This window comes from Anopheles coustani, chromosome 2, assembly GCF_943734705.1.
Source record: "Anopheles coustani chromosome 2, idAnoCousDA_361_x.2, whole genome shotgun sequence".
In the NCBI taxonomy this organism is placed as follows: domain Eukaryota; kingdom Metazoa; phylum Arthropoda; class Insecta; order Diptera; family Culicidae; genus Anopheles; species Anopheles coustani.
Window position 1 is genome coordinate 18,896,595 of NC_071289.1, and position 19,312 is coordinate 18,915,906.

Consider the following 19,312-nt stretch of genomic DNA (forward strand, 5'->3'; position numbering starts at 1 on the left):
CCCATGGGGAGGTTCTTATGGCACGAACAAATCGCTCCGCAACATTGTTGAGGGTTGCAACTTCACTCACCCTCCACCTTTGGAGCGCTCTTTTCATTTCGACCGTTTTTTCGTGAATAAGTTCTCATCACGCGTAACTGGAAACAATAAGTGTGCAGACATGATGCATCTACACATGTGTTTGCGAGGTTTTTGTTTTGCTTCACGAGTCATCTTGAGGCGACTTATTATCGATCGGTTGCAATCATCGAACGTTTGCTAGAGGGCTTTTCCAGTTTATTCGGCGCCGTACAAAGATGAGTTCGGTCGATGCGGTGGAAACCGGGTACCAAAGAAAACACACCCAATATCGCGCAAACATTGTATCGTCCTGGCCGCAAGCGTTGCGATTGTTGTTGTTCCCCGATACCGGAGGAATCTGCCTTTGTCCACCGACTCCGACCCACGAAAACGGGCGCGATCATATCTCAAATTTATTATGCTAATTCATAATGTTTTGGCTTAATCTGTCCATTAGGCTTGCGTGAAAGTGGAATGATTGGGAAGGTAAAGGCAAAACTGCGCTGAAGGAAAATGGTCAATAATGGCGCATTGTACCTTAGCATCTTTTTTATTTCACTGTGTATAATACGCTTTTATCAATCAGTGTGTCTGCGGGCAAACTTATGATCCAACGGTTAATTTTGATTGTTTTCGAAACTGATTGCGTGTGAAGAAAACATTTATTTTGATAAAGCGGAAAGTGGGATTTAGGACACACAGAGCAACGAACTTATCTTTTCTGTAATAAAAGATGGTGTTTACTTCATATCGTAAAGAGTTGTGTATGAATGTGAAAAATGTTTCTTATTTGTTGTTAAAAAGTCATTAAATGGTTAAAAAATATGAACCTGTATTTATGAAATTATGATTTAAAAATAACAGTTTGAAAATAACTATTTCAAACGACTTCATTCGTTAAAACAAAGCTTTTATTTAATTTAAATTGCAACATGAAAGCTCCAATATGCTTAAAGCTTATATTATGGGCTCCATCAAAACAAAAGCTCTGGATTACGAGAGCTTTCTTGAGCTGGTATAAATATAAGCTTTCAAATCTGGCTTCACAGGATCACACACATTTTTAGTACAAACCTTTGATACGACAGAAAAACGGGAGCTATCTTCGATAATTGTTCGAGGCTGAAAAGTTAATCTACAAAGTACAACTTTACACCATAGCTTAGTCCATAAATTATCAAATACAATTAATATCTTAAACTGGTAATGATTTTAGTACAAGATAAAAAAGATTTTAAAATTATATATTGTCTTACGAACTCCTGTCCGTTTAGGCTGACTTTGCTAAACTCATGTTTTATGTCAAACAAGCCGTTCTATTGCTGCTTCCTGGTCGTATTAATAATTCATACATTGTAGCGAAAGGAATGGGCGTTGTTATCTGTGAATGCAATCTCACCCATTCCACGCTGCATACTCAGCAATGCTGCGGCGTGCTTATCAGCGGCATTCTCACCCGCCAACAGGGCTCGTTATCATGTTTATCTCATTAAAAAGATGCTCGTTCTAAGGTGTCTGTGGTCGAAAACAACAGCGGCAATGAAACCTAAACCTTCGCTTCCACACGTCGGCTGCCCCAGAAGGATCGCAGTCTTAAGCCCGTGCGAGAAAGCCTTCAACTTTTGCTTTCCTCTTTGCTTGCAGGCTGCGTGTTGTTCAGGCGTTCACATTATCACGTTGTCGTGCGTGTGTATGTTTTGCGTTTATGTGCGAATATTGTTGATTCTTTCTTGCCTTCTCGCACGCTGAACATGATTGTGGTCCGGCGAAGGGCCCATTTTCTGGTATTTCACGAATCATAAATTTTAATCGCACCGGGCATACTTATGTTAATCAAAATTGAATTTAAAACTGATAACATCGCTCACTTACAACGTATAATTGAATGGAAACCTTTTGCCGTTTCGCCATGGTTTCGAATTGCTTCGATTGGACCGTGCTTTTTTCCCTTTTTTCGTCCTTTTCGGTCCGTGGTTGGCCAAACAACGTTAAGAGTGAGCAAAAACGACGCAATGAATCGTTGAAAAAACGCCTTCGAACAGGTTGGCAAAAGAAAAGGGCAAAAGCACACAGGAAATGGAATCAAAGGAGCTGGGTCCAGGCACGTATAAAACACCCAAGAAAAACATATAAAAAATAAGTACATACAACAGTGGCAAGCTCCAGTCGGAACAACTGCCCGGAACAAACGTAACGATCGAAAGGGTCTCAGAAAACTGTTGGTTAAAAAATCTGGGCGGCAAAGCAAAAATTACCTGCCACAGAACTGTTAATACAACTTAAATTATCATTTTTTATTCCCTCTTTTACTCCCCACCGGTCCGTTCTTACCTTTTGTTGGAGTGTGTTGATGGCCTGTCGAAAGGCGCACCCCACGACGTATGTCGCTCGAACATTTCGTCCGGCTGACGGATGGTGGCATCAGAAGAAAAAAACATTCGAAGATAAAGCAATAACAGAAGAAAAAAGCACAGACGCCCTGCGATGACCCTCCGGTTTGGGGCGAGAGAAATGGGAGGATTTTTTGATGTTGTCAAACATAATGATAACTTGTCAAGCGCACAATGCGCCGTAATCGCAGGTGAATTGATTATTTAGCGAAATCGTTGCGGTGAGCTGATGGGAGTAATGTTTGTCGAGCGTAATACCTCAAATTTGTGGTAATGGGGCGGCATGATTTTTAAACAATTATTCATCAAATTCAACTTAGGCCGACCGTGGAAGAGTGGTAACATTTTAAAGTGAGAAATGAATTTAATTCACATTAGGTTGGCAACGTTGGAATGTGAAAATATATATTCCCAAGACTTGGCACATTCCATCCCCAACGATCGATCATCCGTCTCTCACTGCGATGTCATGCTCGGAACGAACGGTCGTTCGCAAATGCTTCCCAAAACAAACATGCTCGATGGCTTCATGTTTAACCTCTGCCTTTTAAAGTGTAATGCCTGCAAATATTCTCGCCGAAAACGGGCGCGCGAAGGTTTTCGGCACCTTCTGGCATCAGTGATTGATTCATCTTGGGATAAATTTGTCGAAAAGATGCCGCAGGACAGTACGTATCAGCACCTTGCGAAAATACAGCGATGTACACTCCCTTATCCACTCCTCCTGATTGAGCGAACATCAACCGACAGCGACCCATTCGACCCGCTGACATGTGCGATGACCGATGAGCGATGGGGATGAACCGACAAATTTGCCCATGCTCACCCTCAAATCATTGATTGACACATCGGAAGAAAAAACGATGCCATGCTGTCAAGACACATCTTGCCCCTCTTTTTTTTAGTGTGTGGAGTTTATTTGTGGAAAGTTGTAGAAAAATAATTGCTTAAAAACGATAAGAGGAATCAAAGTAGCAAACGTTAAGTTACATTTTAACAATTTGTTCATTTTGAACTAACTACGTTTTTGATCTGCATGTTATATTCATTTTTTTCAGAAAAGGAGCCATAAGCGGTGTCAGAGCACAAACTCATTATTGAATGTTAATTAGACGCTAGAGCTTCGTGAACCTGACCCGAATGGCCTGAGAAAGTGTGAACTCTTCAGCCCATTCCTCCACGATCCGACAATGATAAAGAGGAGTGAAAAAGGTTACCCTCGTTGCCTCCGTGATCCAGATAATTAATTACATTTGCTTTCATGAACCTTACACCGAAACGATCGCTGCAGAAAGAAGTTTACACACAAGTTACACAGTCTTGTGCGGTTGTGTTATCCTAAAGTTGACGTACGCCTTGGAAAGGCCGTCGTCGGTGTCAAGTTCGGTCAAACGGACATCGGAGTAATTTGGTCATTAATTTCAATTTCAAGAACAAAAAACCGGCAGAGATGTAATCCCAAACCCGTTCCGCCCAGGGAAGGAGGACGTTAACTAGGACAGAATGAAACGGACAAAGGAGAATGTGTGCGAGGACTTACCGGCATTAGGGCGGCGTTTTTTGCCGGCACGATTTGGCACGCTGTAGATCGGACCTGGACCACGGTCACCGGGTGGACTTCGCCCTTCGGCAGCCAGGGTCATCGAAGTGCGGGAAAAGCTCGCCGAACCGTGCGCCCGTGACGCCGGCCGCTGCATTGGCGGGGACACACTCTTTGGCTTCCGAGGATCGTCGATTGGAGTTCGGGAACGGGACAGCGGGAATGATGCTGGTGCCGATGCTGAGGGACTATAGGAAGGCAGGGTGGCGCCACAAGACATAGACAGTAGATCATATCGCGGAATGATGAAAGAAGTAAAGAGAAAGGAAACGTAAGTATTCTCAATGTCATAGAGTACTCAGGATTAAGAATGTGTAGTTCCGGACTTACTTCATAGCCTTGGTGTACTTGCAGAAAAAGTCCGGTCGCATCCGGTGTCGCATCAGGAAGAGCTCGCAGGCGCGTAGGATGTCCACGTTCGTCCGTATGCTGCCCCAGTCTGGTTCGGTTCTTTTATCCGCCAGACTAAAAGGTCCGAGGGCTTCGCCATGGAATTCTGGAATGTTGTTGAAGAAGTCCGACGTCTTGTCGTAGTCGTCGCGCTCGCCATGATCCGGAGCCCAGCTTTCTCCATCAGGAACTTTCGGTGGAGATAGAGATCCCTCCCTTCGGTCAGGGTTGATCCGTTTTTTTTGTAGCGATGATGCCTTCCTAGACACATCTTCTGGACCGAATCGATTGTCCTCCTCATCGCAAGAATCGCTGGAGTAACTGAGTCCGCTGCTTCCTACTGAACTTGTCGATCCAAGTCCGATACCTCGATCGGTCTGATCGGAACGGCTTTGCTTCGGCTCAGCGTAGACACAAGTCGGTGGCGCCCTCTGGCTACTCCTCGAACGACTTCTAACGTCCATCGTGTGACTGCCCGCGTCAACGCGACCATTGTGATGGACCCTTCCACCACTCCACAGACTGTCTCCGTCGAAGTCCACCACGTGCTTGCCGCCATTTGTCATCGACATCGGCAGCCGAACATCGAGTACCTCCTGGTGCTTGCCATTTCTTGGACCGTCGGTCGAGCTGCCGACTCCACTGCTCCCACTTCCATCCTCTCCGGAGCCACCGAATTTCATCTCATTATTCGCCAGCACACGGTCCGACGATACCTCCTGCTCAGCCTGAAGCCGCTTCACGTCGAGCCCCCGCAGTTCGAGCAACCGCTGGAAGCCACGGTCCTCTCCATGGTCGTCGTCGTCGAACGCCGTCGATGATCGTACGCGCAGACGCTCCTGGCGTAAGTTCGCCTGCTCGTACGTTTGGTCCGGCAGCAACATGTCACCATGTCAACTCCTCATTTGGTGGAACTGGTTTCGCTCGGACGCTAGGTTTAATGTGTGTATGTGTTGAGGGCACTCTTGGCAAAAACAGTTTGCTGATCGATTGCCGACTCCCTTTCGGAACTCCCGTCCTGCCACGTCCGGATCCTTGCCAGGTCTTTGGTTGAGGATCCCCGAATCCTCAAGGTGAGGATCACAAATATTCCAGAACGCTCACACCAACACAAACTGCACAATGTCGCTACACACCCGAAATGGAACGCAATCAGACGAAAATGTTGCCTCAAATTTTTCGTTATTTGTGTCCTCTCCGCGTATCCGTCTGCATGATTCGCGACTCGTCGAATCCGAAACACCTCGTGCATCGACAAAAATGTCACCACGGGCCTCAGATGAAACGAAGGATGCTGATGCCTTCTTGAGAAATTGTAAATTTCACTTGCAATCGTCGTCGCCACCTGCTCGCAACCATTCGTACTCCGTCCGGAACCGTGGACAATTCAATGTTGACCGCTGGTCGAATTTTCATTCCAACTGTTTTTCCCTGTTTTGAAGGTTTGCTTTTCGGTCTGGATAGCTATCCTCTCCTCCGTTCCCCGTTGCTTGCTCAAAATGTTTTGGCAAACAGGTTTTTCGTGGCTCCAAAATGCGGATGACAACTGGAACGGTTTGCCCGATGTGACGCGGGCTTGCTGGTGTGACAGATAGTCAGTCAACTCTGGAACGAAAGTAGAAGCAACGGGAAAAAGCACGATGTTAGTATGGAATGGATATTATTTAAAATTTATAGTTTGTTTAACTTGAACTAGTTTCCCTAGATAAGCTTCCGGCCGTTGGCAATTTGTCACCACCGTGCGATTTGGAAAGTGTAGGTATTCAAATTGGGCTCGCAGTCGATTTACAGTTCTTTTATCTCCCAACATGATGCTCTAGATAAGTCAACATCTCAAACAAGGCTATGAACTTGCATACATAATTTAGTCGAACAATTCATCAAGTAGGCCTTGTAAAGAGCATTTTCAAGTAATAGTTTAACTATTTTATGCGTGTTTTCCCCAAAGGACTAGCTTCTTTTAAGCAATCGCAAGTTTTTCTTATTTCTATTAATGAGGCAAACACTTCTGCATAAAATATTTATATATGACACTGTTTATAGATTTCCATGAAAGCTGTTTGCTATGTTTTTACTCCAATAGCTCAACGTCTTAATTAGGACCCGTAATGACGTGATATACCTTTCCCAAGAGGATAACACTGTGGGCTCGACAATAATTTATGGCATTACACCGGTTTCTAGAGCCACTGTAGAGCACAGAACGCAGTTGAAATTCAATCCACAGCTCCGAGCTGCCGGAGCTCAAAGCCCTCCGAATGGACCGTAATCCACTGGGAAAATGAAGATATTGTCCGAATGCTCTTCCACCTTTACGGAGGTGGCCCCACAGGTACGTTTGGCGGCAACGAAGAATGAGAAGTGTCATAATTATTCTACATCAATTTTCCAACCGCACACGGATGCGCACCGGTTTTCAACGAGTTCTGGTTCTCGTCCGGCTCGACAAAGCGTGTGTGAAGGTAGGAACAACGATCCGAATCATCATAATCGGATCATTCGCTGACAGCAGATCTCCGGAGCGGCGGACAGAAAGAGATACGTCTTACCGATGCCAGTTATGCTGCACTCCAATGCTAAGTAGACAACATCATCACCATCTTCGTCGTCTTTGTGGACGGTTCTTCGGACGAAGCTCCAAAGAAGGCGAACGTTCCTCGGCCATCGGATCCGAGTGTTTGTGAAAATATTATCCACCTTTCCCGGAACAAAACCAACGATCAGCTCCCGAGAGCTTTCACATTCGTTCCGGTCGATTCCGGTGGAAGACTGAACTTATGCATGCGGAATCATTGTTTACGAATACTTTCTTCCCGATCGTACGCCGCCCTGAGGTTCACCGTCCATGTGATGGAGAGGATAATTTAATTCAATTGTAGAAACTACAAAACAGAACTAGTTTGGCTTAAACGTATTAAACCCACCGAAGCGTGACGTGGTCGCCGGTTGACGAGGCGTCCATCGCTTATCCGTGGTCAACTCCTGGGCAACTTCCAAGCAGAAGTCTCCATATCTTGTTCGCTGGTGAAGGTTTCTTTTTTAGTTTGCCCTTCTAGCAACTAGTTTGTTATTTTACACCATGCTCTTCCCCGCGTTGGGCTTTTGACATCGTGCCGACACGGCGGACTTCAGCAAGCCCGTCTTGAAAGATCGGATAGACGAGAGTATGGTGTAGATTTTATTTATTCGACCGAGGTATTGATGAGCTGGGTCTCCCCAGAACGACAAGGTTTTGCTACCATAAATTTCTGCTTGTCTTCAATTAGTTCTGTTTGATAGGTTCCGTTGTAAACATTCTATCTTAGATAGAAAAGAACATAGACGTTGACGAATGGCCAGTTGCAGTACTCCGAAGGTGTTTTTGATATTCCTTAGTGTTTTGCGATACTAACAAATATCTAGATGAACTATCTTGTAAATTATTATCGTCAGAGCGTCTAGAGTTGCTTCAGCTCTACTTTATATCTCACTTTGAAGAAAATGATACTGAAACTTAAAACCTAACCCTCCATGGAGGATAAATTCCATCCAAGTAGCTTAATTTATGCAACGCCTTCGAATCCTATGTTTGTTTAGGTAGCGCCCGGCGAGAAGACCTGCAACTAGTCGGAATGGGGTATGTTCTTTGCGTTCGTCTTCTGCATAGAAACGTTCCACATCCTAATGTCAGCGTAAATAAACAATCCTCTTGTAGGGCACATGTTGAAGTTGGTGGAATAGGAGCAGCTTCGAGATCGATCGACGTGCGCCAGTGTTCGCTCTAGCGCAAGTAGTCCATAAACAGTCACGCCACTTCACCACTTCTGTCCATGTGCATGGAAGGGCTTCAAATCGGCATAGACAACCGCAAAGCTGACCACGTTCTGCAAGGAAGATACTTGGAACGTTCAGAGGAAAAAGGAACGTCAAGACGCCACCGGTTCACCTTCATCAACAATAGCATCGTGTCGGGAATGAGCCGGCAACATAAACATCGACTGAGTAATGCGTCGAAACCCTCGGACTGAGCTCGGTCTGAAGTATTTACTCAAGCTTTGAAGTATTCGCACGAGGCGGACTTCAACTAGTGGGAGTGCTCCTCGAGGAAATGTGGAAGGAAAATAGGCGAAAGATGTTGATTTGATTTTCATTTTCGATTTATGGCTGACTGGACTGGATGAACCACACACGGCGTCGAACGACCGGATACGAAATGGAACCGATTGCCGCCGGGAAGTGGGTTGTTACAAGGAACACATTTGTGACCGCGGGTTTCGGGTTCTCGGTTCCGGGCTGCTCTTTTACCTGACACAGGCCATTAACCTTGATGGAAAGGTAAAGACGTTCGAGCCCGGCGCCCATTCAAGTTAAGGGAAAATAAAATGTTTGCCATGCGGAAGGAAAACCATGTAGAAACGTTGATTTCTCATTGCATTTTTAAAAGAATAGAAAATAATGGGAAACTGTACATGATATGTACCTTGAGACTTACCTTTTTCTTCTAACATTTCTCTTGGAACAATTATAAAGTATCTCATGACTTGTAAAAGATTATGTTCTCAATCTTTGAACTCCCTTTAGAATTAATTCTTGCTGAAACTAATCTTCGCTATCATTTGCATCTGCTTCGAGCGTTTTAATCTGGCCTTCACAGTCAATCAATCGATGCTCAATCCCCGTCGAAAAACAAGGGATATAAAATCGGCGAACCAACCCTTCAACAACTCTCAGATACTGCCCCATCGGTTGTCGGTGTTTCCTCTCTCGATCCTGTTCGTCGCAAACATCGAATTGTTAGACGGATTAGAATACGGCTTGGTTCGCATGAATAATTGTAACAAAACTGAGGGAACAATTTTCTTGTCACGACTACCATGTTCGCATTTCGTTCGCGAAGATTTAGCGAACCAGCGCTATCTCGCTGTCCAAGCTTTCCCGGACCGTTTCTGTAGTATTTTGTTTGTGTGCATTTTCTCCTCTTTTCAGCCCTTCGATCGCTCCTCGGCTCGAAAGGGTGTCATTTTCTGTTTTTCGAGACCCAACAAAGCCAACACCGAACCATTTCGAACGGTCATCAACAACATGCAAGGATAGCTGCCCAAAGTCGAGAACCATTGGCGTCCATCTATTTCCAATGGTCGCTTTCGTGCCTTGGCTCTTCTCGTAATGATCTGTCTGTGGAATGCATGAAGTGTGTAAGATATGTTCGGTAGGACTTATTTTCCTTTTCGTTGTAGGCTAATGCGCCACCGTGTGCTGCTTGTGAGATTCTTATCGTAGCATCTTTCGGTGCATTTAACAATCTTTTACTATTACATGCCTTTTCAATTGAGAAAAGTTTCATGTTTAGATTGTTTTATTTTAAATGAAGGTGTTGAGTGAATAATTTAATTAGGTTTCCACTAAAACAAATCTTAACATGATCTGATGATTATGTTTAGATACATTTGAAATCTCATTTGCACATCCAGGTATCCTCTAGGGATATTTACTCCCAACCGCTCCGGTGACAAGGGTGCGAACGTAATAGACGCCCAGCCGCAAATGCATGTTAATTCTCTGCAAACAGCATCCAACAGCTGCTCCTGGACAAAGCCCTCGTGTCCACACATATGCAGCAACCCGCTGGGCAAATTAGATCCACTCGATTCATACCTCCCTTGTCCAAGAACGATGTTTTGCATTCGTAGAACCACAAGCTTCATGCTCTTCGCAATGCATTCCCGGGCCTACAGATCACATCAAATCTCGGCCGCTTGGTTCAAACGTTTCCGGGTCAGTCCAGTTCTACGGAGCTCGAGCGTAACCTGTTCATCCACTGACGGAAACTGCACACGGCGATTATATAAGTATACGATGGACTGCCTGCTTTGCATAGAACCAACAACTCCAATCAGTACGGGCGCGTTGAGTGGTTTGATTTTCTTCTAACGATCGACGAGAAAATTACGGTCCTATCAAGAAGACCCGAAGGACAGGTTTTCATTCGCTTAGCAAAGGCGAGTGTTTGCTGATTCTCACCGAGCACTTATTTGATCAACGAAGCGTAATCCAAGTAGGTTCTGGATATCGATTGCGATTTAAAAAAAAACAAATGGAATCGGACAAGCAGGCGTGATTCGAGTTCTACGCAAGCAGATCATAAACTGCAGTAGCTAATAGAATTGGAATCCAGGCCAAAATGCAGGATCAAGTATATAACATGGTTTAGTTCTTTAATAGCTTTTTTCCTCGTCATTGGTCAATAACTATCCGAGCTCTTATCTCAATAGTAATACTTTAACTCATATCCTCGTGCTCGATAAAGCTAACATAAAGCTCCTCACAAGAAACCATACAGTCACGGTCAAAGCATCTTCAGCAAAGTGCAAGAGAAATAAATAAAAACTAGTTCAAGATAATTGCGATAGGACGCGCTTCAATACCATCATCTGCCATTTCCTTTCACGGGCATCCAACATCACGCCAGGTGCAAGTGCATCACACACGTCATCGTCATCATCATTATCAGCATCATAGGCCTGATCTTTGGCGGCCAAACCCATTATGCTGCATGACACTCACACGGACGAAGTACTCGAAGATTGTTCGTACAGGTCATGCCCTCACCCTGATGCAATTCTCTCACGTACTACGGCATAATCGGTCCGACGTGAATCGGCGTCCAGGACTAGGACCAGAACCAACCAGCCGGGTTGACGGTGATCCACTGGAGCTCGAGAGTAATTTAATTAGGAAAACCTGATGCTGTGCCAGATGGAATGCAGCCCCGGCAGAGATGCATCGCAACTCAACGCATAAGAAGCAGAGGGTATGTTCATTTGGAAGCGTTCACCGTGCTTTATCAGCTCGCTTTAGTCTCCTTGCACTCGCCTTTAGTTCAGGCATGGTGGGTTATCTATTCAAGGTATCAAGATTGTACCTTTCTTTACGGCTTGCACAAAACAGTGTTGGAAAGGTAAAGAAATGTTCATCATAGTTCTATTTCGAACTGGCATCACGCTTGTGTCGTTCGTTGAACCGATGGATCGCCATTTGCCGTCTCACAAGAAGTAATCTGTCATCGAAACCATTCCCGGAGCACGAGAACCATCAAGATGTTAATAGAAAAACAAAGCGTTAATAGAATTCAATGCTCGGAGCCATTTCCTTTTAATGTCGTCTAATTTTCACCTCACGTGCTTCATAATACTGCCTGAGCGTCGTGGGCTACCGCACTTTCCACCCATTTTCTTCGGTCTAAAGGAAAACTAAAATAAGAAAAGTTACGACCCTTTGACAGTCCATAAATCATATTCACACTGCCACGGAAGAGACAGATGTATGAGCTTTTTGTATTGCATCATTTTATAAAGTGAGTTCGTTTTTCTTTTCTCAAAATTACGAGAAGTTTTTCCTCTTTTCTCAAAAAACACATTCCACTGAATTGTTGCCCTGAATAACGGATGGTAATGTCGTCTAATTAAACGCACCGAAGCTCGCAGCTGACGTAAACAGAAGTCTGTGAGGGTCTTGCAATGAAATAAAAGGCGGACAAAAGTCACAAGATAAAAAAAAACACTTTAACCCGGTTCTGACGCTTAAAAAAACTCAAAAGCTCCAAGGCTAAAAATAAACCGAAACAATTCATTCGCACTTGTCGAGCAAGTGAGCATTATTATTACATCTTTTTTATTCTACTGGCTTTAGATAGTTTTTCTGTTTTCTTCTTTTGGCACTTCCAGCTCCATTCCGCTAACATTATTATCATCTTCATCATCTGGTCTCCGGGAAAAAACAAAGCTATCAGACGGGCAAAGAAATCACGCGTTGAATTGCGTAATTAGGTGATCGGCTCGGCTCTGACTCTGACCACTCAAGCAGTGCACCCACAGTGGTCAATTAGCTAGATGACAGACACCGACGGCCTAGAGAGCAAGGCTAAGGGTGGAAAAACTTGATACTATGGTGCGTCCAAGAAGGGAGGGCAAGTAGAGAAGATTGAATATTGGAAGGGGAGGGGATTTCCGGGAGTAAGAAAAGCTTCCGGCTGGACAACACTTTTACGTCAATGCCGTTTCGCCCTGAATTCTTACCTTTGCAGCTTCTTGGGTATGTTCTTTCCGGAGACAAAAAGTCATAAAGCTTGACTGATTGGTGCCATAAAAATCGACTGTAAATCTGTCTACTGGACCCGATCATCTGCTTGGAAATCGGGAAGACATTAAACCTACCCAGTCCGGAAATGGAGACCGTTCCACATTTTCCTACGGCGAGACACTTTACGGATGCAACTGCAAGCGTTCTGTTTTGTTTCTTTGATGGTTGTTTGTTCTTCTTTTTCACATTTGTCAGAAGCTAAACCAAGTGTCGGTGAATGGAATCAAACCCACTAGAACGAAGAAAAGCGGTTATTTACATACCATGTAACATTTCAGCCAGTGGCGTTTTCTTGCGTTGCATTCCATGACTTCTTTTTCATATTTTTTATGAGACTTTTTGCATGTTGTGTAGGTACAAGTGCAATAAATTTCCTAATTGGTGGTGAAGAACACTAATTAGAGATGGTTTAAAGGCAAATATTTGTAGCAATAAATATTTGATGCAATTACAATTATTAACCCTTCACAGGGCACTTGTACCTATCTTACTTAACAAATCCAACAAGGAGTAAGTGATATAATTTATTTGAATTTTGTTGTTATGTTATAAAAAATTAATTATAAAGGAAATCATGAAAAGTTTACAGAACATAACTTTAAACAAAACTCTTGTATCAAATAATTTTCGTCGATCATTTCATTTTTCCGATTCTTGTATTCAACATTTATTTTGTGTTGGGTTTATTTTGAACAATCAAATTTCTTCATTTCTCTAAACCTATTAAAACCTCTCGCATCAACTGACATTTTAAATCGTTCCGCGTGCTTTTCGTGTCAGTTGCGATAAGATTTGAACTTTCCCACGGTGCAAGAGGTGCGTTTTTCTTGATCTGATCTGAAGAACGCGAAATGCCAATAGCAATATTTCCCAAAGTAAGTTCTCTCCGACACAATCACCGTCAGCATGGACGAACTGGAGATAAGAAGCGCTAAACAAAACCAAAGGTAAAAGAACGAACACATCCAATTTGGATCATTACCGATAATGTTTTCCAGCCAGTAAGTTCGAATGTTGCTCGGTATGTATGACTCCCTTTTTTCCATTCGGGTTGTTACTCGCAATGCTTTGTTTTGCTTTCCACTCTGGACGCCCGCGGGAGCCACGATCACGATCGCAAGTACGGAGAGCGTCGTTCGACTTCGCCCTATTCCGACCGGCCATCAGTTACTGGCAAAAGGTAAAGTACATTATCGCCGTAACGGTAACGATCTTCGGTCCGGTACAACGTTCCACACTTCTTCGTCCAAGAGTGGATAAGTTCAATTGCAGTTTGATCGTTTTTCTCTGGATTTTTACGCACGACGGCGAGGGAGCGTTCGCATGCGAACCGTTTAAAGTTCGGAAAGGGTTCGCAGACCGAATCATGGCAAGACACACGATCCCATAACGATCCTGGCGAACTGATTCCAATCGCACCCAACGTCGAGACTTCGCTCGTCGCTCGATGCTGGTGATTAAGTGATCGTCTAGAGGGAAGAAAAGTCGACCATCGTCCGTCGGCACTCATGTGCATTTTCTTCCCGAACACTCCCACAACTCCGCGGACTATGAAGGACCAACCGATCTTTATAACAGGTCGTTGGATTGATGTATGAATTATTACGTCCTGTTTTATGCATTGGAAGAGTCGTGCCGGTGTAATTATTTTAATGGAAATTACCTTTGTCGTAAGCCGAGGAAGGCCAGACAGAAAGATCCGAAAATTATGGACAGATAATGTATTACCCCGCTCTTAAGGTGGTTCTTTCCCTCTTTCGACCCAAAATGATGCATAGAGACATAGGTTTATTTTATCATTCTTTATCCCCGGAAAAGAACGAAAACGAAAATGATCACGCTGGGTTCGAAGTTGATCACCGAAAGCCATTTTCCTCCGACAACATTTGTTCCGATTGTTAGGTGCGGAGCACATCTCAATCTAGCTGACGGACGGTACAAAGAAGGCTGGACCTCTGATGACTCCGATCGCGGCCCTAAAACCCTTCCGGCTCAGATCCGGCGGATGATATACTAACCCTTAATTTAATAAACTTTATGATAACGCCTCTTATCTAGCCGCTCCCACTGGTTCTACTGCAAAAGGGCGCTGTTACCCTTCTCAGCCTTTAATGGGTATTTTATGCAAAACTACTCATTAAGCACGAGTCTAACCAGGCAATCGTGGGGGTCGATCGGAACACTCGAAGCCCATGGCGATTTACCCATAAGTGTGCAGCCCTTTTGAAAAAACTCACATAATCCTGTCTTCTTGATTGCTTCACGAACACAAAACCGACCAGTAAAGGGTTTCGAAATGTATGTTTCTGTTCCCGCCCGTAGGCATCGAGACGCGTTGGAAAATCGTTCTCTATTAATAAAAACGAAATTAATATCAATTTTTGATTCCAAACCTTTTCTGGCGCTTGCGTTTGATGCTAACGGGGCGAGCATAAATATTAATTTGGGTAACATTATAATTTACTACGAACCGATAGAGCACCGCAGATCAAGAAAGAAACAGGTTTCAACTGTGAGTTTGGATAGGACATTTTTACAGTTGATAACTTTTCAACGGAAAGATACCCTTTTATAAAGACACTGAAAAGCATAGTCAAGAAAACCCAAGGGAACCCTCTACGATAAATGGCACAACACAATCTCTGCCGTATGACAACAAATACAGAAAATCAACAATAAGATCATAAATAAAACAGCGAAAGCTGTAAAATGCATATAGCAAAACGAATTACAAAACAAAATATGATAAACAGTGGCACAGAAGAGGCAAAACGCGAAACTTAACGAAAGAAAACAGCACAACAGAATGATGACACGCGTGAAGGTAAAGTAAGATTAAACGCTGCTGGAATCGCTAATTAATACGGCTATTATGGCTAATGGTCGCTCGAGGGTTCCGGCAGTTTTCGCTGCTTTTGCGTGGACAGAACGCGGCGAGTTGGTTTTCGTCCCAAGGCGCCTTCTAAATGGAAACGAGAGCAGCGGGATCCAAGCAAAAAGAAAGAACGGGAGCAGCTGAAACATTTTTCGGGATTTTGTTACAAGGTAGTTAAGCATCCCGTAGTGACACGAGAGCAAGTCTCTTGGTAGTATTTCTTATAATTCATTTTCATCTTCTTGCATAAACTTAGTAACAACATTAAAATTAAAAACTTTTCTTTCTAAACAGCTAAACTAAATTCAATCTGTAACATTAACATGGAAAAATAACTTTCGCAAAGCCTAATCTCCAACATGAAGTAAGTATCCTCGCCTTATGCTTCATCCGTGTAACGAAACGATATTTTCCCTACAACCATTCCAAACCGTACACAAACGAGTTTTTGAAAATCTTTCAATCGATGCAAACGCAAATAAATTCATAAATCATAACATTTTGATAGGAACGATGTTGCGATATCTCTCTGCCAGTTTCTTATCAACTCTCACGCCATCGTGATCAAGCCAAGGCAATGTTTGAGGATCACGTAAACGTAGAGTTTCGTAACCTATGACAACGCCTCCGTTTCAGCAGTATAGTACACTTTGAAGCAAGTTAAACAAGTCAGTTATGAACAAAGATCGAAGTCACCAATGCTTATAGTAAGTGATCGGATTTCACTACGTTTGTTCTTTTTTGTGGATTGTGTTTTGAGTACGTCGTGAGATCTACTTATTTCCAAAATTAGGAAGCAGCTTGCATCTCTTTAAATTTAAAACCATCGCCCATCGAAAGTCACCAAATCTGACTTAAACGTAAAAAACGAAATCAATTATAGAAAACGTCGTGAACAAACTTGCTGCTCGATCGTCGGGACAATATTTTCCTCTTTTGTAAAACATAAAGCCACATTCTCCCGGAAGTGCAAAATGTGATATTGGATGCGATATTGATCGCCCGTTCTTAGATCAGCTTACAGATTGACCTTCCATCTGCCATAAATTGTGCAACACAATTTGTTTGCGCTTTCCTGTTAACGCTGAACCTATCAGATCCTTCGCGATCGGCAAGCCTAGGAAGTAATTTATCATTCACTCATATGACGCTGCCTGGTTGCTTTTGGATAGATTTAGATAAAAATAGAGATGTCGATTGTGGGCTCTGTTCTAAGCTGTGGGAAACTTGTGTTCTGCCATGTTCTTTCCTTCACCATCGCAAATGATTGTATCATAGCGATATTTCTTATATATTATCCTACTACAAACGGTTTCTCTTCCTTTTAACTTCTTCATAGAATGAGTAAAATTTAAAACAACTTTAACACATCATCAGCACAATGTCAACGATGAACAGTTTATGTTCATCGGGAATATACTTCCAAGCAGCATCGCACGGCATCGATCAGCTTGTGGTCTGTCTGTTGCTCTCAAGCCGGTTACGACTTCTAAATCATATTTTATCGTCATCTAAAGTATTTATTTTTTAAATTCCTCTTCAAATAATTCGCTCGAACCCGAATTCCTACTACGGGTGGTTTCATCGGGTTTTTATCATCATAGACCTGAGACAAGACATAAGCAATAGTCGTAGAAAGAGGCAACAAATGTATCGAGCATAATTTATCGCCTCGATTTACATAATCGATTATCCTGTGCGTATCGAACCGATCAAGACTCGCTTCCCGCGGTCCGATATGCTCCTAGAACCAGATTGCGATCGAACCCGGTGTTTCCGACGCTGCTGAATGGAGGCCTTCATTTGGTTTGGTGGATGGAGCGAAATTTATGGTGAAGATGCTACTGCCTTACAGCAGCTGAGTATTTTCCCGCGTTGTGCGCTATCGTTTCAATGCTTTGCATAGTGCTCTACTTAATAAGGGACGCAAAACAGTGGAACCGAAACCGAACTGTGAGGAGGTTTGCTTTATTTTATGGGACAGGTTGTTTCTCCATCCAATTGGAACCGTTGACGCGATGGTTTCGTAATCGATCTTCTAGCCGGTTCAATCTGCCGCCCAATAAAACAGAGATTAAATTACTCCACCATCGTAAAACGGGCTATATTTTATCTGTCACTTCAGCGTAAATATTTGTGGCTCGCCGTTAATGAGCCTATTTCGATCGATTCTTCCTTGACGCATACAGGGCCTCTTATAACGAAAATCTTGGTGGAAAAAAGCGGTACTAGCCGCTATCTAATCGCTAAACTGCGCCCCAACCAGACACACGCACAACAGGTCGTCCGGGTCTCGAAAGGGATGTCATTCAATCGAGAGCTGCTTCGCGATAAACGGCTTACGTTTCATCTTTTTACAAGCCGCCGCGATATGCGTGACGTGTGATTGCCAGACCGAAGGCCACTGTGGAGGATCTCCTATGGAGTCGTCTAAAACGAAATGAGCTCCTTCGCACCAATTCGCGATTTACTGTCCAGACCTCGAACGCTTCTCTAAGCTTCACGAGGCACGAGACACTGGCGGAATCTCGGTCGCTATCGCTTGTGCCAAAGAGCAGCGATCGTCCACGTTTGGCATTATGCGAATTCTAACGGATTTTTATTACGAGCTGCCGCCGTCCTCCGATTTCATTGGCTTTTTTATCGTTCATTCTTCACACCATAAATTTTCCTTCCGACAAACAAAAACTGACCCATGATGCGGAATGGGAGAAACTATCCCAGAGCTAATCGAAGGCAGGAGGCTCATTTCCCTCACCGAAAGGATCGAATCATCGATGATGCTCTAGAACCAATGAACTCGCCGTGGTTTAATACATTCTAACATCGTTCGAATCATTTTTATTACCGTTCCGTTTGGGAACTTTACGACCGACTTTTAAAAGGCGGGCTTAGAAACATCGAATGAAGTGTGAAATGTGTTGCCGAATCTTTGTTCCTTTGTAGGAGTTGTATTCTTTGTGGAAAGATACCTATGGAAGTATTTAAAAGTTCGACAACGTTCAGGAAGGCTCATACAGTTTAAGCTTGTCACATTTTATTTCTACAGAGCTTGATTTATATGAGTTGATGCAGGTTATCTTTAAAATCGTTTTTCATTCCTGTTATTGTGATCATAGGCTTCTATGACGTTTTCGCAGATCGCATAAAATCTCATTTTCATCAAAGAATACCTTAAAAGTACATGACCTCTCTCAATAAACGCGAATTATGTCACAGAGGCTCGCTGATCGGCCGAGTTAAAAATCCCTGCAAAACAAACAGAAAAGAACGAGCATAAGAGAATGAAATTGATACACTCAGTGAAGAAAAACGTGAAGTGTAGTACCCAATAGATTGACACTTGGATAAGTCATCTTTGTCGTACCAAAGTTAAGGACGTTCTTGCGCCCCATCCGTTCTCATTTCGTGACAGAGAACCATTATGTTTCTGCACGCTTTAAAACCCTTTAACGGTAGTCACAGAAAAGTGGCTCTTCAGGATACGTTATCACAAAACGTTCTTAAAACACTTTACGGAGTTGCGAAAAAGAAAAACATCCAAAACGAAACGAAGGGATTGGATTGGGTCAGATGGAACCAATGATCGCGAGGAAAATGGAAGTAACATGTAAAGAAAAGAATACTCTATCTCTCGTGACGCCAATCGTTTGGACAAATGTTGCGCCGGGGAATTGATTTTCATCGCCATTGAAAGTGTCAATTGCTGTCACATTTTCCCATCCAGGCACGCTACTTACGATTCGTTTGCAGCTTTCTTTCTTTTTTGTAGTCTAAGGAAACATGGAACGCAGAGTTGGCTATCTTCGGTCTGAGAAAAGTTAAAATAAAACATTAAAACTATTCCGAGTCTCGAGGGGTTGCCTTTAATCCTTCATT

The 19,312-nt window shown here is 43.4% G+C and overlaps 1 protein-coding gene across 1 annotated transcript; it reads right to left on the reverse strand.

The window, feature by feature from the left end:
• Positions 1-3,718: 3,718 nt before the first annotated feature.
• LOC131264039 (uncharacterized) lies at positions 3,719-5,324 on the reverse strand. Its single transcript, XM_058266329.1, has 3 exons — positions 4,381-5,324; positions 3,991-4,238; positions 3,719-3,735 (listed from the first exon to the last, which is right to left on the reverse strand). Exons 1-3 carry the CDS (start codon positions 5,322-5,324, stop codon positions 3,719-3,721), a joined length of 1,209 nt encoding a protein of 402 aa, XP_058122312.1.
• Between the last annotated feature and the right edge of the window lie 13,988 nt (positions 5,325-19,312).

Excerpts from the sequence above, each read along its gene's own strand:
- LOC131264039 (XM_058266329.1), bottom strand. The coding sequence starts at position 5,324 with ATGTTGCTGCCGGACCAAACGTACGAGCAGGCGAACTTACGCCAGGAG. Across the intron at positions 4,239-4,380 it reads AAGTACACCAAGGCTATGAA|TCCCTCAGCATCGGCACCAG; the intron begins GTAAGTCCGGAA and ends GCCTTCCTATAG.